This window comes from Oryzias latipes, chromosome 17, assembly GCF_053564925.1.
Source record: "Oryzias latipes strain Hd-rR chromosome 17, Olatipes_Hd-rR_3.1".
Taxonomy (NCBI): Eukaryota; Metazoa; Chordata; class Actinopteri; order Beloniformes; family Adrianichthyidae; genus Oryzias; species Oryzias latipes.
The window spans coordinates 23020001-23036578 of NC_136253.1; the positions used below are offsets into that span (position 1 = coordinate 23020001).

General features: G+C 41.1%; 1 protein-coding gene across 11 annotated transcripts in view; it reads right to left on the reverse strand.

Annotated features, from left to right (window-relative positions):
* Positions 1-16578, reverse strand: part of rnf220a (ring finger protein 220a) — a 191885-nt gene that overhangs the window by 25713 nt on the left and 149594 nt on the right. For 5 of the 11 annotated variants that reach the window (XM_078935521.1, XM_078935516.1, XM_078935522.1 and 2 more), the window contains 5 exons: positions 14510-14558; positions 11347-11442; positions 7444-7486; positions 4911-5035; positions 3269-3398 (listed from right to left, as the gene is read on the reverse strand). In XM_078935521.1, the coding sequence (XP_078791647.1) occupies positions 3269-3398; positions 4911-5035; positions 7444-7486; positions 11347-11442; positions 14510-14558 (443 nt within the window). Of the gene's footprint in view, positions 1-3268; positions 3399-4910; positions 5036-7443; positions 7487-7622; positions 7901-11346; positions 11443-14509; positions 14559-16578 lie in introns of those variants that run through there. The other 6 variants (XM_078935523.1, XM_078935517.1, XM_078935520.1 and 3 more) reach the window with 3 other exon arrangements.

Consider the following 16578-nt stretch of genomic DNA (forward strand, 5'->3'; position numbering starts at 1 on the left):
AAAAAAAAAACATTTTTCAACATAAAGAGGCTTTCAGAAAAAACATAGTAAAACCTTGATTGTGTTTTACCACATAAAAAGAAGTTTTTGTCAAAAAGTGTGAGAGAAAGTTGTCCATCTGTGTCAAAGTCTTCTCTGAGACACAGAGGAAGACTGCACTCACACAGAGTGGAATTATAAACCCATATGGTTCGATCCCCCCCCTCCCCTGTCTTTCTCCTCTCCCGGTCCCTTTGCCTTTTCTATCTTGTGTTCTCAAAGCAAAGGAAAAGAAAGTGGCACTTCACAGAGCTCACACCAGCTGAGCACCCCCCCCACCCCCCCCCTCCCTGCAACATCTCTACATCCGCTGGCTCTAGAGAGTCTGCAGGCTTCGGCTGTGTCAGAAGCACCGAGGTGCTTTCATGAGAAAATCCACCTTCTGAGCCTTCTGTCGAATGTGTGTATGTGTGTGTTTGGAGTTGCTCTCTCCAGGCCACCTCGGTTATCTGCACCGCATCACAAAGGCTCCCTATTAGAGCGCCACAGAAGGGTCCGGGCTGTGTCTGCCCGCTTTAACGAAGTGAAAGCGAGATAGACGCGCGGAAGGGCAGCGTCTGGGGGGGAAGGATGAGGAGGTGGGGAAGCCGCCTCCCACCCTAAGAGCGGCTCTTTGCTGCGATTTAGTGGAGACTTCGCCATTGATCTGTCTTGTCTCCTCTCGGCAAGCAGAGGAGAGAGGAGGCTCAGTATGTGTGTTTAACAACAAATCGAACAGGAAGAGGGACACATGAAAGTCGGAGCGAGGCAGGAGAGATTGACAGGGCATCTCGGGGATGATGACAATCCTTTCAGAGCCGCTGCTGCCCCACTGTTCTACGGCTCTTTCACACATCTGAGGGTTTCAGTGCAAGGACTTTCTTTGGATAATACAAGAGATGTTAAAAGTCCGGCCATCGTTTGAACTATTTTCAAAGCGAGTGGTCTTTTAATTACGATTGTGTCGTGTATTTTTTTTTTTTTTTGCCAAAACAGAAAAAAAAAGCGGTGTTGTTATCTAGGACAAAGTTTCTGCAGAGCAGCAGCAGTTTCTTAGACATTTGCCCCTGAAATGTGGGCGGGACTGTTGGTGTGAAGCAAACCCCGCCCCCTTTCCGTCTTCCATCTGTCTACTTTCTCTCCCACTGGCTTAAAGCCGCCTCACACTCCCAACTACAGCTGCACGATAGGAGGAAAACTTGCAATTTGCGATATTACCGTTCAATATTGCGATGAAGATATAACTTGCGATAAATTAACAAATGGCAAACCAACTAAATACATCATTTCCATTTTACTGCAACAGTTTAATTTAAACAAGAGTCAACATAACTTAAATTATACTCCAAAGACCCTTGTCTACGTAGGAGGTGAACATCTAACCTACATGGTTATTTGATTCGTTAAACACTTCAAGCTGCCATAAGATTGTTTTAGCACATTTAAGGTGACCATTTATCGCAATTTTCAACTCGACTTTTGCGACATGCATCTTGCACATCTTGATATCGCGATAACAATAAATTTGCGATATATTGTGCAGGCTTATTCCCAACTTAAAACAATTTGTTTACAAGTAGATGCATTAGAATGGAATGGAGCAGGGAGCTTCCGGCTTGCCGTAGTGGCTTCTGCGTCACACCTACAAGCTTTTTCCGATGACATTTTTTCCCTGTCTGCTCCTGATTCACGAGGGTTTGAATAAAGAAATCCCCAGAATTTTCTTTTTTTTTAGCTTAATTTTCTCAATACATGTCTTCTATCATAAGAAAAATGCAACAAGAGCAAGTTAAAAAACAACAAAAACACAATTTTCATCAGAGTGGGATTGTAATTCTAAGGAATCTGTTTTTTTTTTTTTATCTTAAAACAATATTTTTTTACTTTGCTGGAATATGTTTCAAAAGAAAAAAACGTTCCAATAGTGCTGTAACAATTATCTAAATTCTTGGATATTTGCCATTTGTTCCCGAAAATTTGAGTACAAATTGTTTTGCGACGTCCAATATTGCTGCTTTGAAATCTTTTTAACTGTCGTAGAGTGTAGTAGAAAAAAAAATGGGCAAAGTAACTACTGTTCTAATGCAAAACAATGTTGGAAGTACATAAAGTAACATCAAATATGCTACTGTCACAGGAAGTGAATACGTCTTCAAACTAGAGTGACAATGAAGTTAGAGTTTTCTGTTAGAAAAACAGAGACTGATGTTCAGTTTACAGATAAAGGTTCAGAAAAAGTTCATTTCAGTGTAAATATATTTGACAATTTGAAATAAAATGAATATGAATTAAGAACATTCAAATCTCATGATCAATTCTGTGATGTTATATGACTGTCTGATGTATCAATTGTTGATCTCGATTCGTGAATTGAATACAAGTAACGATCCATACCCCTACTAGGGAGCTAGGACATTTTTCATTGGGGTGGGGTGGGGGGGACTTTTGAAGGGGGGCAAACACCAGGGGCCATTACAAATATATATTTCTAACTGTTGTATTACTATCAGTTTCGTTTTTATTTTGTTTAAAAATGTTGCTTTTATTGTGTTTGTAATGCTTATAGAAGCTTGTGTTGATCATTTCTTAATCTTTGCCAATAATTATACTATTATTGACTCATAAATTGGCTCCACCTCTGGCCAGAGCCGATCCCAGTACATCCCAAAGTCATAGTCTGTCCATGGAAAGTTACCAGAAAATAAATAAAAAGTAAAATCCAAATAATAGAGATTATTTGCAGGTCGGGGAAGATGCCCACAACACAGCAGGTTATGGAGACCTAAGTGGTTGCACACCTAATGTGTTGTGTCGTGGAGCTGCTGCTGTGCTCTCCAGTGACCAGCTCTCCAATCCGGTTCTATAATTGCATTTCTGGGAGCGCACAGACGCACACAGAGCAGCGACCAGCGAGTCAATTGCCCAGCTAAATGTGTTTTGCTTTTCCTCGCAGAGAGGGTTGTGTGGGGCCACGCCCGAGCTGACCTCAGGCCTGGCCGCCGCGGCGCTGCCACCATTACAGCTCCCTGGTCGCGTTCAACTGCGGTCTCACGGAGGAAGTGGGACTCGCGGCGGACAGCAGCGGTGAATGATGGATGAGCAGCGCAACAGAGACGCGGAAGGACAGAAAGGGGAGAAGGCGAGCCGCGGACTGCTGTGGCTGAACGCAGTTGCGGGGCTGAAAAGGGTCAATGAGTCGTCCAACCGCCAATGCACAGCCTTAAAGGACAGTCACGGGGAGCACTCGTACCTCTGAAGCCTCCCTCCAGTAAAGCCGTAGCTCTGATCCTCTTCTGCCCCGCCCACTCGTACTCCTCAAAGCCCCGCCCATTCTCTCCATCCATGTCTGCGGAGTCTTCGTCGGCCAAAGCACCTTCGCGCTAACACAGAACACACACAGGAACACATCTTAATATTTATTCGGAAAGACCACATCACTTGAAGCCTGATGATTGTTTAGGACATTAAAAAATGTGTTTACCGCGGAATTATTTGATGTTAGGTTAAGAATTCATCTCTGCAGAAGCTAAATTAATGACATCATTCACAGCTCGGTTTGCTGCAGAGTGCAGTTAATTGAGGAGAGAAGGTGCTGCGAAGCTACGTACACACCGGGCACGTGGTGCGCGTTTGAGAACACGCTGAAGGTGAGTTTTGGAACACACCTTTGGCAAACGATGTTCACACTGGATCAGTCGATACTAGCTATTAATTATTAATTTCTCCTTCATGATCGGTTTCCAGCCAGCTGGCGCCTCTGGGCGTCCGGGATTGGTCAAAGCTCAACTGATTTAACTTTTGACGCGCACCCAACGGCTGTACGTTTCGTACATAGAGCCCGAAAACAGACTTGCGTAGCAATGCGTTTACACAAGAGTTTTGAACGCGGAAGCCCAAAACGCGCATGTACGTGCCTTTACGTAGACTTTCTCATTGGGAGTTGTTGCTCAGGCGGTGTGAACGTAGCATTACTGTCAAGCTACGACCTCAGCAAGGCGCGTTCAAGCAATCACTTTGCTTTCGAGCTTCCGCGTTCAAAAGTCTCGCGTTCACACGTAGCTATGCAAGTTTCTACGATCGTTTTGAGGCTCCGTGTACACTGAACGCACGTTGAAAGTTACGCCAGGTTTGACCATTCAGGGACTCGACTTTAGAAAGGACGAATGGATGGCGTCCCCTTTAAATTCACGTTAGTGCAAACCGACCGTTCCAACTGTAGGTGGCGCACATAGTTAACAGTAGATAAAGAAGAAGTAGCATCTCCCTGCTCGTCCAGTGTGAACACCAGGGCCTAAACTTGGGCTGAATGTGTGTCCTTGAGCGCACATCAAATGCCAGGTGTGACCATAGCTCGAGAGCTAATCAACCTGAGTTTAGATGGTTTCGAAGTGTGGTGCTTGTGGGCTTAGAATGGAGAAGAAGTATCTCTAGCTAGTTTGATGGAGAGCAGTTAAGAAAGTTGAGGTGAAGGAGGAGTTAATCACCAATAGCTGGTCTACAATGGAAAAGAACCACATGGCATTTCTACAGAACAGGCTGGAGCAGTTTCAGGCCAACACCTCCGCCACACATCCAGCAGATGTGCCTGATGCTCATGAAGAAGCTACATTTGCTGACAACATGCAACCGCGTCACACGGGGCACCGTGCCGACGCGCGTGAGCGTAGCAGCACCAATAAAAGCCAAATGTCAACCTTTGTTTTTGTTTTTTAGGTTTTAGAATGATTCAATGATCAGTTGATCCTGTATGACTCGGCTGCAAGATGCCACTGTGGTCGCCTATGGCAACGACAGGAAGTAGAGAGGTGACTGGAAGAGAAAAAACAGGGGGGGGGGTAGAGAGGCTGTCCAAATGGCGGTAGGCGGAGTTGAAGGGGCCCTGATTGTACTACCTGGATCAGGCATTGTTCCACATGTCTACTCATCTCCTCTTCGCTCCCAGCCAATGGGGCACTGCACAGCGGACATACCTGCCCCCCCTCCTCAGGCTTCCTCCTCTTCATCTTCCCTATACGGGCTGGACGGGACGGGAGAAAAGAAAGTTGATTTAGTGATAGTGTTTATTTTAGGCAGATTTTAAACACTCCTTGATTTAATAACAATATTTTACTCATATTTGTCTGTAAAGGCTGATGATGTATTGACTGATCTGCCTAAATCTGCCAATATTCATAAAGAAAAACAAAGATATGAGCCCTTTTTTTCTTTACATCCGTGTAGTTCCCTTCTTCTTTCCTCCTTCCCTGCTCTTCTGTCATGCCATCCACCCCCCCTCATGGACGCATTTAATTAGAAATTTAACAGGGCAGAACAGCCGTCATTGCACCCTGGGTCTCTGTCGTTTCTCTCTTCTTTTTTTTTCTCAACTGCAAATGGCGCATGGGGACATTAATTTTTAGCTGGCTGGAAAAGCAAAGGAGGCCGGGGGGAGGGGGGCTGTGGCGACCCGAAAAGGGAAGTAACTGCCGGAACTGGAGAGCGGACGAAAAATTGAGGGAATGGAGAGAAATAGAGGGCTGTAAACCTTACAGGGAGAAGCTCTGGAGAAAAAGGGAAAAATGGCAGGAGACCCCATAGTTTCAGAGTTTCAGACTCTGTCGGAATCGGATTTTGTATCCGGGTCAGGGATCGGACATGATAAGTGATTGATATGTGAAGATTGTTATTACAGATAAACACTCTACTAGAAGTGTGCATATTATGAAAAGATTGTGTCATTTTATTGTCGTAACGCGCAGCAGAATACGACACTAGCTTGAGCAGGAGGTGCACAAAAACAGCTAGCGAGACATTCAAAGATTCCGACTTTCGGGCTCGAAATATCTTTAAAGAACTGACGAGTGTTTCTATTGGTTTGTCTCAACTCATGGATCAGATTTTTGTTTCTTTTTAATGAGAATTAAAATTCTCTCCATCCTGCGGGGAGAGGGGGGGGGGGGTGCTAAGGAACCGTCTATAAAGTGCAAGCTCCAGGAAAAAGTGTTAACAACAATCTATAATGTCTCAAAAACAAACCAGCACTAATAAAAGGTTACATTTATGAGCTAGTCATGAATACGCATCAACATATTTATGCTACAATGACTTGAAGAGAAAGTCTTTCATTTTTCAGAATTTTTAATGGGGATGTGAAGCACATCTGATCAAAAATGGTCCACAGCTCTGAATATCCTAAAGCTACAGTCACCAAACTTTCTCACATAATTAATTATCACCTACTTTAACTATTTGATTATTGTACTATTTTTGCTTTATTGTTTAATCTACTACACGGAAATGACTGTTCAAGTGTTAAATGATCATAGAAGATTAATGAAAGGAAATTAGGGGTATGTCTGTGTTTTATTATTATTGTTAGTTTTTTTTTGGATCAGGACTCGGTATCTGCAGAGGAATTTGAAAAAAGCCAAAACACTTAAACCTAACATAAATGGCTTGAAAATGATTTATTTACAACAACAAAAAAACGAAAAGTTTCAACCCCAATATTACGAACAGCAAAAACTGAGCTATTGTTTCCAGTTTGGAACCATAAAAATGTCACTGCTGAAAGAAAAGTTCTTCCATTACTAAAATGACTAACATTACTAAAATGTTAATATATGCGCTTCCCCTGTCTAAAAACAAGTAAAACATTTTTTGGGAAAGTTTGCCATAAAAAAAACAAGTAAAAGGTAAATAAAGACCTGTCGTATTAGAATTCAAAGACCTTTTGTCCCACTAGATCACATTGACATGTTTATTTAATTAATAGAACCCTACGGTGGCCTGGAAGAAAAAATCACACCAACAAATCACTCACTGCGAAAACATTTTAAACATCAGGACTATTTGAAGAAAAAAAAAAGCAAAACAAGTATTAAAAAAATGAATATTACATGTTAGAAATCAAAACTAAAGTCCAACCAACTAAAACACAATTGAAAAATTATAGTGAAACAGCATAAAATAAAGTCATTTCCAGATATCAAAATGGAAGGCAGTATTTGAAAAAAAACAAATGTCAAACATCATCATCCAATCAGTGATGACCCACACTAACTACCTTTTCTGGTTTGTTCCTTCTTTAACATTTTAATTCAAATTCTGCAGATAATGTGGAATTCCTTGAATGTTGTATTTTTCTTCTAAAATGTTATAATATTTTATTTAAATTTTCTTTTTTCTCTCTCGCTGTGATCTTTAATGTGTTTTAGCGTTAAGTGATTTGTCCTTCAGGGCCACCGTAAATGTGAGACTCCTAAAGCTCAGACCAGATATTTGCCTTTTGCAGAGGGAAAAAAAGACCTTAATATTATTTAATAAACGTACTTAAAAGCTAAGTTGAGTTTTAATTGTAGTTTAATTACATGTTTTTTGTTTACAGTTCTATCTGTTTCAATAGAATAAATATCCATGAGAGGCTGAAAGTTGGTGGGTACGTACCATTCAATCTCGTTTGCCTGTTTGCCCGAACTCGTAAAAATGTCTGTAAACATAAGAGAAAAACAGATAGGAAGATATTGTTTAGTCAGTCAGGAAACGCGGTGTTGTGTTTACAAACAAAAAGAGAGCTGCTGTGAGTGTGATTGCTCAGGATGCTGTGGGCATTTTTTTCTACCTACTTCTCTCTTGTTTTCTAGCTCCTCCATAAGTTGCAGCCTCTCTGCCGCAGCTGCTGCGACAGGCGCTACAACTCACTCCGGCACAGAGCCCGGATGTAGCCCCCGACGCTGTACATCACCACAAACCCAACTTTGGGTTTATAAATTCACGCAGATGGGAAAGGATTGAAAGTGGCGCCCGGCTCGGCTAATGCTACTCATGTTCGACGCCATCTTGGCTTGTTTTGATCACGTGACCGCAATGGGAACGGAAGTCGACGGACGTCACTTGTTGGTTTGGATGTCGGCCGCTAGGGGGCAGCAACGGGTTTCATGAGAGAGGCTCCATCGAGTTAACACAGAATTACACATCACTTTAAACAACTAGTTTTAAGACAAAATTAACAAGAAACACATCACAATTTATGTTTTATTAAATTGTATTTATTTCTAACAATTCTCAAAAAGTATTGACATTTAAATTGTGTTTCTGTTATTGTTTTTTAAATCAAACTTTATTTATAAAAAGCGCTTCTCATGCTTTGTGCTGATCTAAGCTCCATAGGAGAAACAATAATGTAATTAATTTTAAGTGGCATACTTATATCTTTTTAAAGAACTTTATTATAATCTGTGCACCAAAGGTGCCAGAAAATGCAAGATGCACCACATGCCATATCTACACAGCAATATAGACCCATTATAGGTAGAACTCTTGGTTTACACTCAACATAATCAACATATTGGATGGTACATGCCATATGTAATTAAGAAAGGGTAAAATACACAAAACAGTGTTAGCAGCTGCTGGATACATTTTTTTTTTTTTTTTTTTAGAATTTTTACGACATTTTGGGGATCCAGGCTACTTCAGGTTTTCTGGGATAAATGACCTGCATCATTAAAGATAGCAGCCTTACCAATAAAAAGTATATAGTATTATGAAATTAATAGAGGTCAGTTTCATCTTTCCTGTTCATCACTGTCTGCGATGCTTTGGGATTTTGCCCCAGAGTTCTGTCTGTGACTAATACCTGGTTTATACTTCACAGCGATCAGCCTTGCATTAGCAAGTAAATATGTAGTGAAAATGTTGGGTTATTTTTTTTTTTTTTTTTTGGAACAGAGTCTGAATGAAATCCTGCCTAAGCCCTCTTGTATTTCAAATGCAGTTCTTCCTGGGACGTGGAGACTGCAATTTTTTCTGGACCCAGCTTGGTCCGCGTCTTCTAATCGCTCGAAATACGTTTAGCTTAAATGGCGGAATATGCACACGATTCTACAACGGGCGTAAAATTCCAACTGCGGGTGATGTCATCAGCTTGTGATAAATTATGCAGCAATTGCGACCAACGCAAAAAAGAAATCTGCCAATGGAACAAAAAGAAATTGTCTTGGGAAGATTTCTTAAAAATTAAGATGTGATTTTACAGACTAAATGTTGAAACTAGCTATAAATCCTCATATTTAGGTATAGTGCACTGGTATTTGGAAATATTGTCTTAAAATCAGTGTTTATTGCTCAAAAAATAATTGGATATCTTTACATTTGGTCTAACATAACATTTTTTCCCAATTATGTCATATTTTGAGTGGTAAAACAGTCCATCTGTCTTTTGTCTAAACCACTTTTTAAGGTAGTCCGTTTCTTGAAATAAGTCGACTCCCCATTTACAAACACATTTCTGCTTAAAAATATTTTGTGAAGTAAAAAAGAAAAAAAAAAACTTTTATTATTTATCGTTTTAAAATAAGTCTTTTAGCTGAAAAGTTACTTGTTAGTTATTTTTGTCTTAAATCAAGTGTCATATGACATTTGAACCAGAAACTAGACACAATTACACGATTTTTTTTGTCGAGTGTATGAAGAATAAACTGAAGCTAAAACTTCCCAAGTTGGCAGCTGGTCTGTTTCTGACACCCCATCACGGTTGGCGCTTCTTCTAGCAATGGTCCAGCAGCCAGGCATCATTATGATGCAGTCTTTAAATGGCTGCTGATAGGTCGGGATTTTAGGAGAAATGAAAAACTAAAGCTCACTCAGGCGGACTGGCAGAGAGAAGGCGGCAAAGTCTACTAATATGCTTTATTTTCAGGGTGCTAAAAAGAGTCACCATTGACTTAATCATTTGTATAATATAAGGTGATTTCAGCAGTTTCACCTAATGAGAAAATCTCCGTTATTGCTTTAAGGTCTTTATGAGCTGTGTCATCCTGAACGTATGGATGTAACGTCTCCATGGACTTATAGTTCTTATTTTATGGTGTTAGGGGGGAAACCCACTTAACCCCGAGATACATCACGAACGGAGGAATTACCCGAACAAACTTTGACGAATAGAAGAGATAAAAGCGGTCAGGGGGACATCTGAGATTTAAGGGGATTGGCCTGTAAGTCAACTTAACTGCTGAGAAAGCGGAAAAACCCAAATCTGCAGCAATATTCCAGTTTCTCTGCTTTATGCTGTACGAACAGAAATTCATTATTTGATTCAATGGACTATGGAAGTCCCATGATTTGTTACTATGTTAACACAGCCAGAGCATCAATGCTGAGGAGGAGTCTTGTGTTTCTGTCGTGAACTTACTGACATTCTGATTAATGACTCCACGGCAACTGAGAGCAGGAGAGGCGACGCTGACGTGGAGACCAATTGAACGATCGCTCGGCTGTCACCTCTTGGCAAGTACAGGCTTGCAGTGATAACTGATAAAATCTTATTAAAATCGGTACTTTGCAACACCGCTAAAAATCTTGCTTTTAGCGTTTAAAAAAAATCTATGCTATTGTGGCTTTTTTTCTCATCATGAAAAACATATAAAAAGACGTCTAGGCTTAAAATTGAATTTCTGACTATTTCTTTGTTCAAATCGTTGTGAATCAGGAACAGACGAAGAAAATGCAGTTTGAAAAAGATCGTATTTCTGACGTAGAAAATATGGTCGGTGGGCCACAGGCTCCCTGCTCCGTAACATTCTGATGCATCCACTTGTAGACGTCTCGGTTTTCCTCATCCGAGCTGGCTCACAACTGTACATCTGGGTAACTCCAGTATTGCTCACCATTTTGTTTCACAGGCAATGTTAGGTTGTGGGTGTGTTCACAACACGTATAAAAAAGCTATTTAAATGTGCATACTTGAAAAATTTGGGCAAAAACCTTGCGTTCATGCATTGATACTACAAGTTTTGCTGTTAAATATTTAGGCTCTACGTACAAAATGCGTTGCCATTGAACACGGGTTGAAAGTTAAGCGAGGGGTTGGGGTTACTCTGCGCCAAAGGTCCCGCCCACAACACAGAGGCAAATTTCTAATGAACAATTGCTGCTACGTCCAAGAAAATAACACATTTTGCCGGTTATTTTTTCTATTTGGCGAAAAATGGCATAGTTATACATTTAAAAACCACTGGGATCACTTTATAAATAGATAACAACATGAGTGGAGTGGGCCCTTAATGCCTTATCCAAAACATTTGGTACAGTTCAGAAAAATAAGGGGGCTGCACTACTGGGAGTAACTGGGATTAACTTGTGAAGCACCTTGTGACTTCTGTCAGTGGAAGGTGCTATATAAATATAATTTACACTACTTTACTTACTTTACAATGCTAATATCGCGTTGCTGTCCTGAACCTACATGGCAGCATGACATAAACTTGTCAAACCCGGTGTAATAGCTGACTACTAGCCAAAACACAAATGTACAAATCTATTTAATGTTTGTGTGTCCTTGGGTGTGACCTGATATCTGTCGGAGTGGTGGGCATCTTCGGACGACAGGGGTGAGACCACAGGCGACTCTCCCTCACGCTTGATGTGCACCGACAACAGCATAGACTGGAGAGATGGACAAAAATAGAAGGTTTTTCTTTGCAGATGATCCTGTCATGTTATCACTTTTGACAATGGATGTCATTTAGGCTCTTCCTGCCTGGCAGATGAGTGAAAATTAGCACAAAAGTAGAGGCACATATAATAAAACAGTTGAATGCACAAACAAATAAATAAACATTGCAGCATTAAAATAAAAACTAGGCTAAAAAGGCTCACAATTATTTTTTTTTTTTAAATAATCAGCATGGTTAAGCACATTTCAAGACAAGAGAAGCAAAACAGATAGCTGGGAAAACAAATGTCAGAAACTTCAAAAGAAACGAGTGCCTTCTCTGGTATATGAACTGATGTCAGTTATACGTATTTGGTTGATTATTTATCTCCAAAAACTGCTCCTATTAGTTGTGAATAAAAAAGCACATTCTATTAGAGAATAGCTTCACAATATGTCAACTTCACGAGTAAATAATAAAAACATCTTTGTTTCTAAAATCTTAAACTTATTTGATAAGGCTAGTATCTGTATCTGAATCTTTACCCTTGGAGAATTTCAAGTGTTGTTGCCACACACAGAGCAAGCGGCACACCATTAATGATAACTGTAACCCAACTGACTTTGTCTATAAAATCCCTTCCACTGATTAGAGTTAATGTTTATGGGACGTTAGGGGTTGCAGGCAGACGGAAACAGGGAAGGAGCTTTGGGGGATGAGGAAGAAGAGCCAAACAGCCAAAAGTCATCTTAGGAAGAGGAGTGGAACTGTCTGACATGACACCAGACTCTCTGTCCATAAATCTGTCTCACAACTTTCTCAAGCTGTACGTTCACACCGCCCTCTACAACGCGTTCAAGCGGTCTCTTCCAGTGAAAAATGTCTATGTAAGCGCGCTTTTCATGCTTCTGCTTTCAAAACGTAGTTTCTACATACAAAACATTTAGCCATCCCAATGCGCATGCAAGGAGAAGCCCTTACACTTGCATGTTCCAGTATAACATTTTTGGAAGTGAATGTAGCTAACCTTGATGTTCACGCATAGCTACACAAGTTTTACGACTATTTTCGGCCTCTAGGTACAAAAATGTGCGGCCACTGTCAAACCGGTCCTAACTTCAGGGACTCGGATTTGGTAGTGACATGGCGTCCCTTTTCATTCACGGAAATGCCAACGGTTTGAAAATTGATCATGGAGGAGAAATTAATATTTGCGGTTTACGCTCCGCCGGAATTACATGACACAAGTCTTTCCTATATCGGAATAGAGCTGTAAAAGTAAAAAGCCTGGAGCAAGATTCAAATGATTCATCATTCCAAATGCGCTATTAAACAGTAGAAAAAGTAAAAGGAGAGAAAGCCCCTCCCTGCTTGTTTAGTGTGAACACTGGGCTAAGCACACCTTTGTTACGTACCCGGTGTGAACGCAGCATCCCAGCCACACATACACATAAAAAAACTAAAAAAAGGATTGTCTTCGGTCAGGGGAGCTCCTCCCATATCCGAAAAACAACAGGATAAGAGAAATAGAGGACAAGGAGAGGCAACGCCTTTTTTATTTATTTTTTTGCAGGGCTCACTCTTGAGCTGGTCGTAGCTATCTGAATGTGTTTGTGGGTTGTTTTATTTTATTTACTGTTTTTTTTGTTTTTACAAGACAGCGATGAAATATTCCTATTTACAGTCATCTTCTATTAATCAAGCGGAAAGGGGCAGAGCAGAGGCTTAAGTGCTCGACAGCTATAATCTAATGATAATATGTGAGAAATGACCAACCTCCGGTGCTGCCACAGTAAATTGGACATTATGCACAGTGCCTCCATGTGAGCGTGCATGTTGTTTCCAATTTTTATAATTCCCCATTTAAAGGGTTAGGAATTGTGCAGCTTGGGGGCATTCTGGGGAAATACTTTAGTTTTATCAATAGAATATGACATTTGATGATATTCTACAAAGAGATGAAATGCAGATTGATGTTTTGCTTAAACATGGCCTTTAAAACTTTCAAATTAAATTAGCTTGGAATTAGTTATAGTATCTATAAGTCACATAAATTAAATTGAAAGGAAGTAAGGTTTCAAAATTGTGTAGTTCTGTGGATTTGTATGTGTCCCCTATGATCCAACAACCATGTGTTCTCAAGCGACCCCAGCAAAAGGCACAGGAAGGTGTTTGGGGGTTAATCTCTGGTTTAATAGAGGTGGGTGCCGTACGGGAGCAGGCAGGAGACTTCTGCAGGACCACGTGCCGCCTATTGGCCCTCTGCGTTCTCCATCGCCTTCCACTGAATACTAAACAACCGCGGTAACATGCACAGTCACGCCGGGCGAAACAAGGCCACCGCTCACCCCTTCACCCCTCCTTTTTGACTACCTCCCTTAAACACAAGCCCACCCACATTTCTCTGAGAACCACTTTAAGCTTAGGTCAGTACCCAAAGGGGTAAGACAATGAAAATTTTGATTATTTCACTTTGTTTTCACTATTTCTGAGTGAGTTTGATGCTGATAAACACACAGACTGTGCAAGTGATTGATAATATTAACCTGCAAACCTTAATTGTCATTTTTTTCAACAAAGCAAAACAAAGTAAGATATTTGTTTTTGTATATAATTAAAAGTATTAATTCAAATAAAAACTTAAACGTGCACTAAATCTGAAGAATAGCTGGTCAACAACCAGCAGATTTGTGGATGAAATTATGTCCATTAGTAATGATATAATTATTCATAATGTGACAAAGCTTAGCCATTGCTAAATTCTTATTTATTTGGTTAGTTAGTATTGTTAGACTTTTCTGCTATTTCTGTTAGAGAATGAAGTACTTTATCAGCTTTTATTTTGGCAGGTACAGCTGCCAGTGTCTTTTGATCCGGCTGCTTGCTGGACTATGGTGAACAGGCGCTGCTCTGTGAGCCAGAGATGCGAGTTGGAGGTCTACAGGGTCATTTTTGAGCAGTGGAGAGAAACAGATGCATCATTTGCTAACTAGTCAGACTGGTTAAGAATTCCCAAAAGGAGAATGAGCTGCACATTCATGCATATGTCTTTGATTCCATGGTCAGGACGACCTCACCTTGGGGGTTCCTGGAGTGGCTGATCCATCCTTAGGTGAGGGGTTCTTACTGCAAAGGCGAGAGAGACAAAGAAACCAAATGAGAATATGTTACATCTTACAGGGCATATATGGGAATTTAACCAGTTCCTCACTTTTCTTAATGCATTAGTTCACTTTTCTTTGTTTACGTTTCATTGTTATCTATCAATCCATCCATCCATCCATCCATCCAAAAAGTATCACCCATAAACCCATCTACCTATCCATCCAGCTGTCCATTCATCCATTTATCCATCCATCCATCTATCCATCCATCCATTGTGTGCCATTAAAAAAGTATCACCCATCCATCCATCCATCCATTCTCTGCCATTCAAAAAGTATCACCCATCCATCCATCCACCTGTCCATTCATCCATGTATCCATCCATCCACCCATTTATCCATCCATCCATTTATCCATCCATCCATCCACCCATCTATCCATCCATCCATCCATTGTGCCATTTAAAAAAGTTTCATCCCTATATCCATCTATCCATCCATCCATTCATTGTGTGCCATTTAAAAAGTTATAGAGTACAAATATTTATTGACAGGGACCAGAGATAATAGACTTTGTAGTGATTCCAATCATTAGTAGGACCAGCTTGTAGTCACTTTGAAGCTGAAATCTGCTGTGGACCATCAGTTGGCTTGTAAACATTATCAGGAGGAATGCGGGGAGAAGAAGGAGATGGCTGCACCCAGCTGGAAACAAGTGTGACATTTTAGATTGGAAATGAAGGATGGGAAGTCAAGATGTGTTAAATCGACAGCCATGCGCCTTTATTCTGCCAGAAACACAGGCGCATGACATTTATTCAAGTTGCTTTATTCCGATGGCTTTTTCTCAAGCCATCACCCATCTCCCTTGTTCTCAATTGATCTGCTTTTCTTTCATTTTTGAAATATTTTGCTGCTTGTTTTTTGTCTCATTCACAGAGACACAGATACATTTTTAAGAACATCATGAACTGGTACAACAGACCAGTCAGTCCCTTTAAGCCATGTTGGTGCTATGCTATTTTTTTTTTTCTGTAATGGCTGAATGGGTGACTTCCAATAATTGGATTGCAAAGTACTTTTTTGTGAGCTTTGCTTCTCACACAGAACAAAAACGACTTTTTATTTTTTTTTAAAATACACCTGTAGTGACAACCTTAGTTAAACCAAGACACTTGGTAAGAAAGTAATGTGTAGTGCTATGGCGCACAGTGAATTTGTTTGAAAGCAGCTCTGTATATGCATGCACCTGCATCTGTATGTTCTCCTGGAAGTCTGTTTTTGCATGTGTGGGATGGCCTCCCCAACAAAGAGAACAGACATGGGTGACACAGTCAAGCTGCCACGCAGTGCAGGAGATTCTGCCAACATCCACCCTCTTCACAGAGGCCTCTTTTACTCCATTCCTATCTCTGCCTCTCTCATCCTCCCCTCCACCCACCCACCATCTCTCTTTTATTCATTACCTGGAACCTCTGCAGAGGCATCAACAATAACAGCCACCTCCACCTGCTTGTTGACAGTGTCAAACAGCGACAAGGGAAGGAGGGAGCGGGAGAGGGGACAGCAGTTACAAGTCTGCCGCGATGGGAGAAAATTGCCACTGTGACAGAGAGAGAGGGGGGGGGGGGGTGATAGAGAGATGAAAGGAGAGCAAGAAGGTGTGGGGGGGTACACGTGGTGTGAAAAAGACGCGGCGAGGAGAGGACGAGTGGGCTTTACAAAGAGGTATGATGAAAGAGGACAGAAAACAAGAGGAAGGAAGAGAAGGAGCGATGGAGAGTTTGAGAGACGTCGCCATGTGTCTCCTCACCCGGCTCTATGAATTTTTGATGGCGGGGGTTACGGGGCTGGAAATCGGAACTGGCGGCTGTGTGAAAGAACGGCGAGAGGAAATGAGCAGCGCAGTGAAAGGAAACAAACACAGTAGACAAGCTGGAGGAAAACAGGAGGAATGAAAGATGCAATTTATAACACATTGTGATGCTGAAATGTGCCTAAAGAGGGGAGGGGCTGTGTGACTCAAACAGGTAGTTTTGCAG